Source organism: Penicillium robsamsonii, assembly GCF_028829455.1.
Source record: "Penicillium robsamsonii strain IBT 29466 chromosome Unknown utg000005l_segment0_segment0, whole genome shotgun sequence".
Lineage (NCBI taxonomy): Eukaryota > Fungi > Ascomycota > Eurotiomycetes > Eurotiales > Aspergillaceae > Penicillium > Penicillium robsamsonii.
The window spans coordinates 2,969,456-2,983,864 of NW_026643223.1; the positions used below are offsets into that span (position 1 = coordinate 2,969,456).

The 14,409-nt window shown below is 48.6% G+C and overlaps 5 protein-coding genes across 5 annotated transcripts; 1 reads left to right on the plus strand and 4 right to left on the minus strand.

Moving 5' to 3' along the window:
* Nucleotides 1-548: 548 nt before the first annotated feature.
* N7447_009152 (sugar porter family MFS transporter) lies at nt 549-2,518 on the plus strand (the record flags this gene model as incomplete). Its single annotated transcript, XM_057233414.1, has 4 exons — nt 549-857; nt 935-1,191; nt 1,268-1,691; nt 1,760-2,518. 4 exons carry the CDS (start codon nt 549-551, stop codon nt 2,516-2,518), a joined length of 1,749 nt encoding a protein of 582 aa, XP_057082956.1.
* Nucleotides 2,519-3,062: 544 nt separating this feature from the next.
* Nucleotides 3,063-3,803, minus strand: N7447_009153 (uncharacterized protein; the record flags this gene model as incomplete). The annotated part of the gene is made up of 1 exon (XM_057233415.1): nt 3,063-3,803. One exon carries the CDS (start codon nt 3,801-3,803, stop codon nt 3,063-3,065), a length of 741 nt encoding a protein of 246 aa, XP_057082957.1.
* Nucleotides 3,804-4,724: 921 nt separating this feature from the next.
* Nucleotides 4,725-6,672, minus strand: N7447_009154 (putative YT521-B-like splicing factor; the record flags this gene model as incomplete). Its single annotated transcript, XM_057233416.1, has 4 exons — nt 4,725-5,252; nt 5,301-5,911; nt 5,982-6,557; nt 6,615-6,672. The coding sequence occupies 4 exons, from the start codon at nt 6,670-6,672 to the stop codon at nt 4,725-4,727; spliced, it is 1,773 nt and encodes a 590-aa protein (XP_057082958.1).
* Nucleotides 6,673-9,034: 2,362 nt separating this feature from the next.
* N7447_009155 (uncharacterized protein) lies at nt 9,035-9,345 on the minus strand (the record flags this gene model as incomplete). The annotated part of the gene is made up of 2 exons (XM_057233417.1): nt 9,035-9,067; nt 9,187-9,345. 2 exons carry the CDS (start codon nt 9,343-9,345, stop codon nt 9,035-9,037), a joined length of 192 nt encoding a protein of 63 aa, XP_057082959.1.
* A 946-nt stretch (nt 9,346-10,291) lies between these two features.
* On the minus strand, nt 10,292-13,890 carry N7447_009156 (putative ARF GTPase activator (Csx2); the record flags this gene model as incomplete). Its single annotated transcript, XM_057233418.1, has 4 exons — nt 10,292-11,678; nt 11,727-13,576; nt 13,640-13,770; nt 13,827-13,890. 4 exons carry the CDS (start codon nt 13,888-13,890, stop codon nt 10,292-10,294), a joined length of 3,432 nt encoding a protein of 1,143 aa, XP_057082960.1.
* Between the last annotated feature and the right edge of the window lie 519 nt (nt 13,891-14,409).

Below are 14,409 nucleotides of genomic sequence, written 5' to 3' on the forward strand. Positions count from 1 at the left end.
GATATTTTTTTTTTTTGATATCTTTCTACTTCCCATTCTACCACATTGGTATAGTCAGTTCCACATATATCCAAAGATCCTCTCTAGAGCTGTCGGACTTTTCCTTTTCGATGAAAAAAAAGTATTGACGTCACGACTTCGTCGGCACCACGACATACGGACCGGGTTCCCCTGACATATAGTGTGATTTTGTTATATAGTCTACATGGTAAAATAGGATGGGGTAGACGAATTCTGATGTAAATTGGACATCAATCAAAAATATCATAAAGACAGTATCAACAATATCTTCTATTTCAACACCAGGTGGCACATTCAATGCATGACGATCTACATACTAGGTCCGAGAACTGTTCCGGAAGTGGCAATATGACGATGCAAAGACAGTCAACCTAGGTCAGACCTTTATAATATGCAAGACAGCCTTGGTCACGATTTCCGGACTTCCATGAACCTATCCTAACTGCCCGAAGCCTAGTTTCACACATGAGACTGCATCTTCTATATATTGTAGATACACCTCCAATCCCCCGTCTCCCATCTCCAGGATGAAAATCCCATTCCTCAGCAAGTCCAAGTCCCCGCCATTGACGGACTTGTCGGGGGAGTCGGCGGTGGCGGACCGCGAGAGCGAGAAGAGAGGCAGCACTATGGATGAGTCGCATGTGCCATGGGTGACTTGGAGGTCTCTGTTACTAGGCGCCTTTGTCTCGATTGGTGGTATCATTTTTGGGTATGATACTGGCCAGATCTCGGGCTTTCTGGAGATGAGAAACTTCAAGCAGCGGTTTGCGCAGCTGAAGCCTGATGGGACATATCACTTTAACAATGTCCGGTCTGGATTGATTGTTTCCCTGGTGAGTGGATATCGTTGCTTGTCTTTGAAAGGAGAAGTCGAAAAAAAGGATGTGAATGAAAATCTAACGCTTTCCAGCTCTCCATCGGTACATTGATAGGAGCTCTCCTCGCCGGACCATTGACCGATCGAATTGGCCGAAAATGGTCCATCTTCTTCTGGTGTATCATCCTCCATGTCGGACTGATCATCCAGATCTCCTCGCCAGCAGGAAAATGGTACCAGTTCATGATGGGACGATTCGTAACCGGATTCGGCGTAGGAGCCTGCTCACTACTGGTACCCATGTACCAGGGTGAGATTGCACCACGACATATCCGAGGAGCGATGGTGTGGTAAGTGAATCATCTCCAGGTTTCAATCAGGTTTCAATATTTCAACACATACCAATAGCCCTAACACAACCCCCAGCTCCTACCAATTATTCGTGACACTGGGCATCTTCGTCGCAAACTGCATCAACTACGGCACTGAGAGCATGGATAGCACTGCATCGTGGCGAATCCCACTCGGTATCACGTTCTTGTGGGGTCTCGTCCTTGGAATCGGCATCCTCCTCTTCCCGGAGAGCCCTCGCTTCGACTTCCGGAATGGCCGCGTGGACCGCGCCCGACGCACCATGTCAAAGCTGTACGGCATACCCGAGAATCACCGGGTGATCGTGCATGAGATTGCCGAGATTCAGGAGCAACTGGAGGCCGAGAAGGGAGCGCGGGGCGGGCTCCGCGGTTGGTTTGAAATGTTCAAGGCGCCACGCATGATGTATCGCATCATCCTTGGTGTTGTGCTTCAAGCTCTGCAGCAGCTTACGGGTGCCAACTACTTCTTCTACTACGTGAGTTTTTTTCTTTTTCTTCGAAATTGTAAGTTAATACACGTCGAGCTTGGACTAATATGTTCTAGGGAACGGTGATCTTCGACGGAGCGGGAATCACTAACACATACGTGACACAGATGATCCTAGGCGGAGTGAACTTCGGCACCACATTCGGCGGACTATACGTGATTGAGCACTTCGGGCGACGCAAATCTTTGATCGCCGGCGGTATCTGGATGTTCATCTGCTTCATGGTATTTGCGTCTGTGGGCCACTTCTCACTTGACGTGAAGAACCCGCCGAACACACCTGGAGCGGGCAAAGCGATGGTTGTATTTGCGTGTCTGTTCATCACCGGGTTTGCCATGACATGGGGCCCAATGGTGTGGGCGATTGTGGCCGAGCTGTACCCATCGCGGTACCGGGCGCGTGCTATGGCGATGGCGACTGCGTCGAACTGGCTGTGGAATTTCCTGATTGGATTCTTCACGCCGTTCATCACTGGCGATATTGACTTTGCGTATGGATATGTGTTTGCCGGGTGTTTGTTTTTCGCGGTGATTATTGTTTACTTCTTCGTCATCGAGGGTAAGGATAAGACGCTTGAGGAGATGGATATGATGTATATCATGCGTGTACCACCGTGGAAGAGCAGTAAGTGGAAGCCGCCGGAGCCGGAGAATCGGCTCACGACCGATCAGCTTATGGATCGGAAGGTTGCCAAGAAGTATAACAAGGAAGAGGGGACTTCGGCCAGCAAGAAGGCGGCGGAGGTGCCTAGACATTCACATGCTGAGACTGCAGATGATGCTGCTGGAACTGGACCTTCGTCGCATTTCTCCTGAGGATTGACCTTGAGTGACCTTAGGGTGACACGAAGGGTTGAAGTGGTGGGATATATACCGAAGGGAGAAGTTTATGTGATATTGGGGAGTAGCGAACATACGAGGGAAGTTCAGTATATATACATATATGTATATCCTGAAAAGAATAGAGAGGTATAGACTTCAGAATACAATTCATAGTCCAATAACCAGTGAACAGTGGGTGTCAATTTAGTAGTCATAATAAAATCATCTCAATCATCTCCAGGATGGGTAAGGAAAAAAAAGGCCCAGAAACATGAAAACGCCGGTCCCAGGGCTGAAAAACAAATATGAAAAGAAAAGACAAAGATGATGTTCCTTCATGAATCATTTTGATACATATTCCACCTATTTGCAGAAAGAGGAAAGGGTTGGGAAGACACATCGAGATGATGAAAACCCAGAATTGATATAAGCCTGTTGAGGCTTTTGGCATCGAATGCAGAAAGAGTGAAAAAAAGACGCGAGAGGCCCAGTAGCACCGATCAGGATATACTTCCCTTGGAAAGACGAGAATTCATCTCTAATCCATAAAGTCACCTCGCAGGATCTTCTCCTGGAAGAAATCCGGCTTATTCTGCTTAGGCTGACGGGGCATTTCCCGGCTAGGCTGTTCCATGGACGCGATGGAAGCGGCACGCTGGTGGTGACCGGAACGCTGGGCTGCTTGTGGGGACACAGGACCGCCGATGGAAGGGGCACGCTCGGCACGAGAGCGGAGGGCCTCTGACCAGTTAAAGCCTTCGCCTAAGGGTCGGCGTGATGCGTTAGATCTCTCATCCAGAGGAGACGTTGAAGTACTTGCGGAAGATCGGGTAGCAGCGAGGGCTGAGCCGGCCGGAGGGGAACGGCGCGGGCCTACAGCAGATGGAGGGGGGTAATTTCTACCATTGCCTAAGCTTCCTGCACGAGCATCACGCAGGGCCTGTGCACCAAAGGAGACGCGTCTCCCAAACTGCGAGTTGGGCGAGGTTCCTGTTCCTTGCTCGTCCTCGAGGGTATCTTCGGCTGGGACATTGGAGCCCATTGAGCTAGATAGGCTACCTCGACGGAAGTTGCGGTTTCCACCAAAGGCGGACGTCTGGGTGGGGGAACCGGAGAGGCCTAACGTGGTAATTGACAGCCGACGTTGGTTGGATGGTTGGGTTGTAGCCTGGGTGTTGGATGGGTTGCTCGGCCTGGAGAAGATGTCGGCGATGGAACCACGACGTGGACGGTTCTCTGCATTTGGGACCGAGATGGGGGAAGTGCGATCATTAGACATTGTCAGATGAAAGGGGGTCTGAACTGAGAGCAGGAGGTTTCGGACGGACTAGCCGCCCTTATGGAATAGAAGATTGAAGAATAGAGCAAGATCCAAGGAGAGTGGTATGATCTCAACTTGGAAGAAGGTAGGAATGGTGGGGGGGGGGAGGTTTTCAGGAATTGAAATATTGAAAAGGACCAAAGAAGAAGAGAGAAGTGTGTAGAGAGAGAGTTAGAAGTTAAGAGGTTAGAAAGAGAGAAGAGAAAAACAGAAGAGAGGAAAGTGGGAAATAGAGGTTCGGTAGAAGGAAGCTAAGCATCACATTATCTGGGGAAAGTGGCGCTAAGTGGAGTGTCCACGTGATGTCATCTACATATTTGGGTTAAAAAGGATTCTCATTGGTATATCATTCATTCTCATTTTAGTTTATATAAGTCTGATTGAATAGTTGAATGATTGAGAGATAGTACACTATAAGCTTATCGAAGGCTATCCAAGGCTATATAAGGGCTCTAATATATGACTTCATGTCGAATACATCGATTACATGGTATGTTACCCAATCATGTGACAAAAGTGCAGTTAGTCATCTCATCGATGTCCAGATTCAAGTGGGTTTTTGCCATTTTGGAGTCTTCCATATCGGCACATACCATATATATTGTTCGCCAGATGTCACTTCACACAAATGGATTTTACAACCGTTTACAGAAGGGGGGTTGCAAAACGCCAATCCCTGCAGGCAAAAAAAAAAGAGGGGAAGTTCGCCAGAGGGTATGAAAATATAACGTACATCGTGTATTGCTCGTTTCCCATAAAGTGTAAAAAGTTTTATACGGAATTTCTGGACACCGAACCAGAAATTCCGATCCTTTTGGGTCCCTCTATCTGCCATTATAGGGAAACTGGCCTGATTCAAGAGAGTCGATCATTCCTAAGTCAGGAAATTAGGGAACCAGAAGGCAAGTGAAATAACTGAATCAGCTTTCGGCCAATCGTCGGCTCGATTTCAGTACCATCACGAGCGATCTTGATCTCCCGATTCGCATTCCAAGGGTTACGGAGGCCACGAGTGCGCTGAAAGGGCACTCGCTCCGTTGAAATCCATTGGATGCGGAACGGTTTACCAAAGGTTTGGCCCTCTTCCGGATCCTCGGGTTCGACGTTCTTTTCCACAATCTCACTCTTCTCGCTCTTCTCGCTGGCGTCATTCTCATCTTCCGATGACTCAACTTCCCAAAAGATAGTACCCCGTACCGAATCATCAATGATTCGGCCATGGGGAGCTGTCGAGGTGGCCGCTGTCAGGGTCACGTCGAGGTCGTCGGGCCCGGGCGGAGGATCGGGCCGGGAGGGCATCTCCAAGGCGAGTTCTTCGTCGTCGCTGATTGGTGACATCATATGCGCGTATCCAAAATACTCGCCTGATTTGTTGGCGGAAAAGATTAAATAGACGTAATCGGTGGTCTGGGGGCAATGGTCAGTTTCGGTCATGGACTACATGTCTATACTCACCTCAAAAGCCTGATTCATCGCCGCCTCGTTGTGCGACTGCGTAGCCCAAATGCCACTTTGCTTGCTCAACTCGAGATCCTCCACCGTCAAGCTTTTAACAATAAAGTACCGATCTACCAGCCGGGCCGGGGGCGGGTAGTTCCCCGTAGCGGGCGCAGCCGAGCTGAGATCCGTTGAATGTTCCTCCCCTGGGTCCGTAGTAGCCGTAGCAGGAGCTGTGGTTGTAGCAACCTCCTCCAATCGTGGTCGAAGAGCATTCGCCACAGGGCCTGCTACACTTACAGATCCGGACCCCGGAGCAGTGAACCCCTTTCGCAATCGGCAGACAACACGCACACCCTGGAACCGGGAGTCGTGGAATCTCGCCAACGCGGCGACACAGGCGGCAGCCGACTTATAATTCACAAACGCACAATTACTCTTGGAGATTAGGAACACACTCTCGATGTCGTTTGTGGCATCTTGTGAAAAGTGATCCTTGAGATCCACGACGTTGGCTCCTGGGGGGAGATTTCCGACCCAGAGCGCGTGGCCAGATTGCTTGGGCTTCCGGGGCGGTCCTCGTGGGGTATTCGGAGCGGTCGGGGTTGATTGCGAAGGGGGAGTATTATCTTGGAATGAATCGTAGGTTAGTAACGGTTCCAAAAACGAGCGATCCGAAAAGAACAACAAAAGGCTCACCGGAGAGAAGCGGGTGGGACACTAATTTCATGGGATTCGATCCATCCACGATGGTCTTTGAGACGTCGTATTCCAATTCTGCCATTCTTTTATCGGCTTCTTTGCGCAAAGAGCCTGGTTTCGATGGCGAGCTCGAGTTGGTACGAATTGGAGATGCCGCCTGGGGCATTTGGCCGGCAGGTACTCCAGGTCCATAGGGGTTACCGTATGGTGAATGAGGGTAAAAGCCCGAGGCATATGGAGATACTTGCCCGGGACTGAGGTTTGGCATATGAGTTGCATGCTGGTAATGAGTTCCATGTTGAGGGATCGCATACGGCGGATAAGCTGGGTAAGGCATTCCGTAGGCCATACCATTGTGTCCATATGGAGGCATTGGCATGGGATACATCGTGCCTTGCCCATGGGCTGCCGGATATTGATGCATCGGCTGATCATATGGGGAGCCTTGCGCATGATGGCCTGGGAGGGGATATCCCATGCTCATATTCAAGGGAGAAGAGGCGGTTCCATATCGAGCCTCTGCGAAGCTGGAATGGTGTCTGACACTGGGTCGCGCTGAAGCAGGAGATACACCTGAGAAGAGATATAGTCAATAGAAAAAGCCTTGCGATGGGTTTTTACAGGACTAACCTCGTTCTGATACCGGGGCTGTCCTGTCGGCTGTCTTTTCTGGTGGAACATTGTCCATGGGGCCGTTGATGAATCTTTCAATTGCACCTTTTTGCCACTACTTTATAGAGTTTAGTGTCTGTAGAAAATGGACATATCTTACTCGAGACCTTCCGTACCTGTCAAGTCAATAGCTCGAGGCCACTGTTCTAGCAATTCCACAGCAAGTCAGACTTGTCCAGTGCACGATAGAAAAGAAGTAGAATAGAGCGTAGCAGATCGCGCAAAGATCAGATTCAGAATCGAAACTCAAGCTATGCAAGTAAGTCAGTTCCGAGATATAGATCGAATGTGTGCCAAAGGGGAGGGGGGGGAAGAGAGAGAGAAATCGAGGAAGTTCAGGAAAGTGAAAGGGGAGAAAAAGAGGAAAAACCAGCGCAGAAACACGCACTAACCCCCCTCCTTTTAGATCATAAGCCCAAGCTTCACAAAAAATTGAAGTAGGTGGGACAATGGAAAAGAGATGCAGGAATTATAGAGAGAAACGGGTTAGGCATAAGAGATAGGGGAAGCTTAAGGCTAATATCTGCAAATCAAGATATGCCAGGGAAGAAATGTAAATGCCATGCCAGGAACTACCAGATCAAGAGAATATGAAACTACAAAAAAAAAGGTAGAAGAAAAAAAAGATGACATACCTAGTTGCTTCAAAAGGCGTTGTGTTACTGTAGACAAAGAGAGAAAGTGATTAGGCATTTGAGAAGAGTCGAAGCTAAAATAGTCTGGAAGAAGACTGTCAGATATACAGGAAAAAGAGAGCCCAAAGGGAAATAAATGTACATATTCAAGAGGGTCCTAGGTCCGGGGGAATTGAAGCGAATCAACTATCTTGGCAAGCTATGTCAATAGAATCTTGGAAGTATATAAAAAGATATAAAAAAGAAAAATAAGAAAAAGCGGGATGGGTTCGGGACTGTATACCACAGTTTTATATACTGAAGTAGACCTCTTTCTGGCTTTGGTGACAGGGTCTAAGAGATTCGGGATTCTTCTCGGGCAAATAAAAAATATAGTCTGGGCCTATGTCATTTATGCCCTGCGAACAGGTGCAGATCGAGCAATCTTTTTTTTTTCCCTCTTTTTTTCCCTTTTTTTTTTTGGCGTGTGCTGTGATGGGTATCTAGGCGGGTCCAACAGAATTGGAATGACTTGCCCGAGCCTCTTGGAGTCTAGACCAAGTTGAAGACACAGATTTGCCACTAGGGAGATATCCCAAAGGACCAGGAAAAGTAGGAAAAGTAGGAAAAGAGCCGAAATGAAAACCCCCAATGAGAACAGGGTATAAGCCTGTACAACGGTAAGGCGCCTATCTAAGGACAAAATGAGGCTTTGGATCCGACGGCGTTTCATACCGGTAGAAAAGCTGTTCTAGATACCCTCGATCACGATCCCACCAATGGATATTCCAGATGTTTCTCTTTGAGATGTTTTATAGATTGCATCCGGGAGCTCATTTTAGAGGAACATGTGTTACAGAACACAATATGGGGACAAGCCCTAATATAGTAGGTAGCATTGGCTGCAAAGTATATGCCGTGGATACCTTCGAGTGTGGGGGGAGCTTGATGGGAAAAAAAAAAGTAAACATAAAGAATATCCAGGGGGAATCCATTTCCCTAACCAATTGAAAAAAAAAAAAAAAGAACAAGAGAGAAAAAGGGACAAAACGGGACAAAAAGCGAGGTGAAGCTGGATCCACCTTTTATCCGGCATCTGATGCCAGCCAATCAAAGGTTGACATTCCAGGTATAAGAAACTACCTAGGCACATTGTCTTAGAGACACAATACTTTCCCCTTTTCACATGTGTACCTGGAAGAACCTAGACATATATCCACAAGGCGGCTCTTAAACCAATCAGCGAGATTAGAAACAGCACAGTGACTCTGAAGACATTGAATCTCAGTGGGTAGTACGGAATATCTTCAAGGACATCGGTGTAAAAGTACGTTGCAACCGATTGACCCGAGAATGTCACCTGGTGACATTAGGACCAGGGAAATAGGAAATGAGATAGATCTGTATGTTAAACATATGGATTATATCGATGTTTTGATATCAACTGTTGGACTATTTCTCCGGATCAGCTGACTAATTTATATATATTCCTCTTTGCCTCGTCCACATTAAAATATACACCAATCGGACTGTAACCCAAATCTTTACCGACAGGAACTCCTTACAATAATACACAAATACTTTGTATATACGTGGCCACTGACGCAACGATGTAAGCTCTTGCAAAAGTGGAAATAGTTGCATTACTTCATGTAGTCAAGGCCAATCGGCGATCAGGGTGAATGGCTTCTCGAAGTGTCGAGTGTTTTCTCCTGTGGGTAGACGCCACCTTAACACCTTAGGCGCCACTCTGGATCCCTGACGTCATGTATGATCCCATCCATCTTCCATATCACTCTATATCACTCTATATCACTCTATATTGGTCTGTAAACTCCGTTCACAGAAACAGAAACTAAGACCACACTTGTGAGCTAAAGATAGTACCAATTACACTGGAGACATGCGTCACATACCCAATACTGGCAGACTCCACCCACGAAAGAGGCGTTGACGTAGGAATCTGAAATTGTATGGACCATCAGCATGAAATATGTGGATGGTGCCATAATGAACCACTCCACCTCCAAGCAGCCTTTATCATCGGTGGCTGCATGGCTGTGGCTTCCTGCCATAATACTCAACATGGCCCCCAATCACTGTAAGAATCGGCAGGGTATCTCCGAGGTCATACTGTGTTGCACACAATGGATCGACCCTTCAGAGTCACGTCTAGATCCATACCCAGGACTCCGTACAATATACACACTTCTATCTTCATTTAGAAAACTGCAGGTTCTTCCATCCTTGGCCACCGCTAGACGCCACAGCCCCACAGCATCGCCGTTGTTCTAGCTCTACGATCGTTGGGATCGTCAGCTGCTGGAGTCAGTGTGGATGCATGGGCGTAGTGGTGTTGCCACTGTCAGGCAACTTCGTTCAGTATCCAGTGGATCGGTCTGTTTATAGATATTTTGATATGGGAAAGTGGATGACAGAGTCGAAAAAAAAAAAGAAAGGAAACAAGTAAATGTCAACTAGGTCCATTCGATATATGCTGGAGATAACCCATTCAAGGACTTGATGACTATCATGATGTATTACTGCGATAGTTGATTCCAAAGCTCGATAAGTACAAGTCGCCCAGAACCTCGGACATATACACCAGAGCACAACTACATGTGATAATAACAAAATAATCAGAACGCAGGGTAAAGGCAACAGACCCGACCCATATTTGAATCTGTCCTAGAAAGACCATAAGAACATAAAAGTGGCGAGCAACCATCCAAAAACAGGATCGATATGCTAGTATCAAGAATTGACACGAAGAAGTGAAAAAAGAAAGGACATCCCCCCCGTTTGGCCCTCATAGAAGTTAGGGCCAAAGAGTGGGGGGAGGGAAAGATTCTGACCAGAGACAGAAACCAAAGAGCGAAAGGAAAATAAAAAAAAAGTCATCAAGAGGGGAATTTTCATGCGGAATCTCATTAAACACTGATATAATTACGATTATGGGCAGCGCTGATGTGCTAGACGGGGGAATATAGACAAGATGAAAGCGCGGGAGGAGAAGCCCTTTTATCGATCAATTCCAAGTGAAGCCACTTTTCCCGCAAAGCGGGCGCCAGCGCTTCCTCGTTTAGAGAGCTTCTCTCTGTCTTTGTCTTTGCTATCCGCGAGAGTTGGAGCGTTGGACGAAGAGGAAGATTCCTTGCTGCGGATAGTTGGCAGAGAGCCCAGGGTATCGTTTGCAGAGGACTTTCCACCGAGCGGCGGTGGAGGCACGCTGAAGGCAGATGGGCGGGCCGTCCGTTGGCTGAGGTAGAGCTTGGCTGCGGGGGATAGAGGGATGGAGGGGGGTTGTGGCGGGATCTCGGCGCCGTTTTGAACGAGCAGCTCAGCGATAGGGAACGGAATGGCCTTGGCGCTAGATCTGGCGGCGAGAGTGGTCGGCGGGGAGCCCGGGGACGCAGGATCGGCTGCGGCGAGGGCAAGGAAGGTCGCATGTGTGTTGCGGGAGCGATCGGTGATGTTTACGTTGGCACGCAGGGCCAGGCCGTAGAGGACGCCTTGGATGTCGTTCTTTTTGATTGACGTCAAAAGTGTTTCATCAGGTGTCGCAAAGCGAGAATGTGGTGAAGGCAGATGTTCAACGTAGGCTTGGTCAACATATTTGGCCGTGATGAATTTCAACCGCTGCTCTCGTGTAGAACTGGCGCTCGGCTTGAGTGTTTGATCCAGGTTCGCCTCCCAAATCATGTTGCTGACGCGATTGCCGATCTGTAGGAGAATCTCGACGATATCGTTCGAGAAGGAATGTACATCCAGTGTGAGAGAGCGTATCTTAGAGATATGCGTGCCCAGAGAGCGGTGAATTCCACTACATTCGATGCAGAGAATGATTCCGAGGTTGATGGACACCCACTCAACCTTGGACGATGATCCACAATCGGCACACCAGTTGTTGCCTTGATCCGCATCCCGTACAACCTGCAGAAGTTTTGCGGGATTTTCTTCAAAGTTGTTGCTATCATGGCGGACATAGCCCGGGCGCGCACCGACTGTTGTTCGGCGAATGACGCCAGCGTTGTTGCCTGAGCTAGAGGAGGAATAGGAGTGGTGGCCAGACACAGATGAGCTTTTCCCTGTTAGAGCGGAACCGATATCACGACTGCTCGGCCTATCATTCCTAGATGCAGAGGGAGGTGGGGTCTCTTGGCCTTCGACCGCGCTCTGCAGTGCGTTGTTGATAGACCGGATCCAATTGGACATGTCGTCCTCGGACGTGGCTTGGTAAATACGTTTGAACTGGGGTGTAATCACTTCGAAGCAGAACCTTCGTTCTGCGTTTCGAGCTTCACGGACGGACGCCATGCGCAGATCAATGGGGTCCATGTGGAGGTCCAGCTTTTGTTTCCAGTTGCTATACTCGGATAATTTTCCTTGATCCAAGACAATCCAAAACCTGACAAAGTTAGAAGTTGGGTCAACCATTCATGCGCTTTATACTTACTTGTGCCATGCCTGTTTGTTGATCCCCTTGGGGTCAATGTGAGATCCCGGACGGGACAGTGCCCACAGGAGGCCTTCCTTCCGCTGTTGGCCACTGCTTCGATCAGATCCAAGACTGTTCTGTTCCTCCAGATCTCGAATACCCTTGAAGCGATTCTGGCCCGCGGTGCTAACCGCCGTCGGGTTTGACGTGGGTGCACTGATCCCTGTGGCCGATGCAACCGGTCCTGCATTTGCTTGGGACGAAACTGATGAGGTGTTGCTAATGACCCCGCGAAGCTGGGAGCCAGTGCTATCAGCTCGACCAAGCTCGACCTCGGCAGAAGGACCACTGTTGACAGTCCCGGAAGAGATACTAGGTACACTCGTCGCACTGGCCACTACGTCGGGCTCAAGATATGGGTTACTGCCATTTTCCAGAGCCCGGCGTTTCTCTTCGCGTTCTGTACGCTGGAATTGGAACTCCTTGTCGGCCTGATCTACCTCGTGGATTAGGGCATCCAGTTGCGGGGTCATTCCTTCAACATTTTTGGCGGCTGACAGGAAATTCTTGGCCTGGCAACTTGCATACTTGGTAAGATGCGAGAGAACCTCTTGTTCTTTGCGACCTCCGTGGAGGTCTTGCATAAACGAGGAGTAATCAAATCGCCTCAGTTCGAAATTCCGGCGTTTGACTTGATACTTTGAATCGCTCTCGGCACGCTTCTTCTCTTTCAGCGAATCCTGTCGCTGGCCCAGATACCGACTGACGTATGCGTAATAGTCGCGGCTCTCTTCATCCCACTCCTTCTTTTTGGCTTCTGCTTGTTTAATGTCGTTATTGTATAACTTAACCAGAGGATCAATGACAAGCTTCTGAAGTTGCACCGTGTTGAGCTGCTCGTAGTTCAAAATCTGGCGAGCGATCTTCTCAAAATAATGATCCAACGCAGGCTGAATGGCATTCGCATTGGACGTAGACGCATCGTTCAACGAGCCTATGAACGCCTCCATGGCCTCATTGCAACTGGCTTGCGCTAGCTGCGCGCTCTCGGCTTTCTTGAGCACTTTTTTGATTTTGCTTCGCATGTTGCTCGTCTTCGACTCTAGCGCTTTCATGGTCGCTCGAAACAAAGGTCCATCCTCCACTCCGCTCATCTCATCGCCTGCCCGTGAATGAGGGAGGTCCACCTTGGCTGGGGGTGGGGGAGGAGGCACAGACGGCGGAGGAGGGGGGAGGGACTTTTCCGCTGGCTCCGGCGGAACAGTGGAGGGATTCGGGTGGGTGGATTCGGCATCACTATAGTAAGATAGGACAGACTGAGTCGATGAAATACGAGAGCGCGGGAAAGTGGGCAACTCCAGGTTTGGTGATGAGATTTGAGGACTTGGCAAGGGACGATTGGAGTTGTACACCCAGAAGGAAAAATGGGCGAGGGTATTGAGGCGGTTTGTTCTTTGGTCGTAATCCAAGAAGCTGCAGCTGTTGCGCCAGCCGCCACCTTTGTCCTCTGTTGCCTTTGGAGGCTTCCATCTCCATGACCATTCGAACGACACGGACGGGTTACCCCCAGTAGAGTAATCACCGATCAGCTGAACGTTAGAATTATTCTGAAGGTTAGGGTTCGCATGGAACTCCCTAGTGATCAGATTATCCAGTTCCTTCGAGTTGGATGCGTGAGCGAATGTGAGGCCCGTAAGACTAGTGTCTGCCACCTCGGGCATAGTCGTTGAGACACCATTGACGGAGTTTGAAGCATTGCCGGTTTGTGTCTGACGAATGATAAATGTGAATTTGAAGATCAGCTCCTCGTCGTTCGATAGCCGTAGCATGAACGTCGGAGTCGGAGCGGCGGAGGGAGTGTCGGGGTCCTGTGGGATGGGTCTTGTTAGCTAGATGATCCCATACATCCAGGATGTTTAGGAACTGTGTACCTGAATATATTCGATCGGAGTATCGTCGCCGGCATCGCGCTTGGCTACGAACCTCGCCGCAGGGAACGCGTTGGGGGATAGAGTCAAAAGACGACGTCGCGGGTTGCTTATCGTGACGGATGCGATGGAAACTAACAGAGATTTCATCAGTCAAGAGACAAGAGTTTCAGCGATGTTTTTAACTTACAGCGATTCTGATCTTTGAAAAACAAGTTCCCCGCATCGTCAAGGCGGCTGGCAACATTCCCCATGATGGCAAAAGGATCTCACGCGAGAAAGAGAAAGTAGACCAATTGGCCATCGACGGGTCTGCGAGCTTGCAGTCGGATGGCCTTATTGAAGCGTGTAAAGAAGAGTAATCATTCAGGTCTTAAGGGGGATGAGAGAGCTAGGATCTGAAGGAGGGGGCGAGTGTCGGATAAATGTGTAGGCAGCACCCCCCCCCCCCCCATATAGTGTCATTTAGTTGAAAGCTTCTTTTTTTTTTAAATTTCTTCTATAGATTGGTTATGATTATGATTCTATTTCTATATTCTATATATTTTTATATATGTATATATATTTTAATTATCTTTAGTTAGGACTTAAAAGGCAGTATATTCAAGGGACTACACATGACTATGACCATAGCCTCACTTCCGACTCAAAATGATATACATCGAGGAACCTTCTAAATATCATTGTATTAATAAAACCAAAACTATACAAAGCAGCCTGGTATCAAGAATTAATCGTGAACGTCGTGAAAACTCGGTTTCAAACCAAGTACA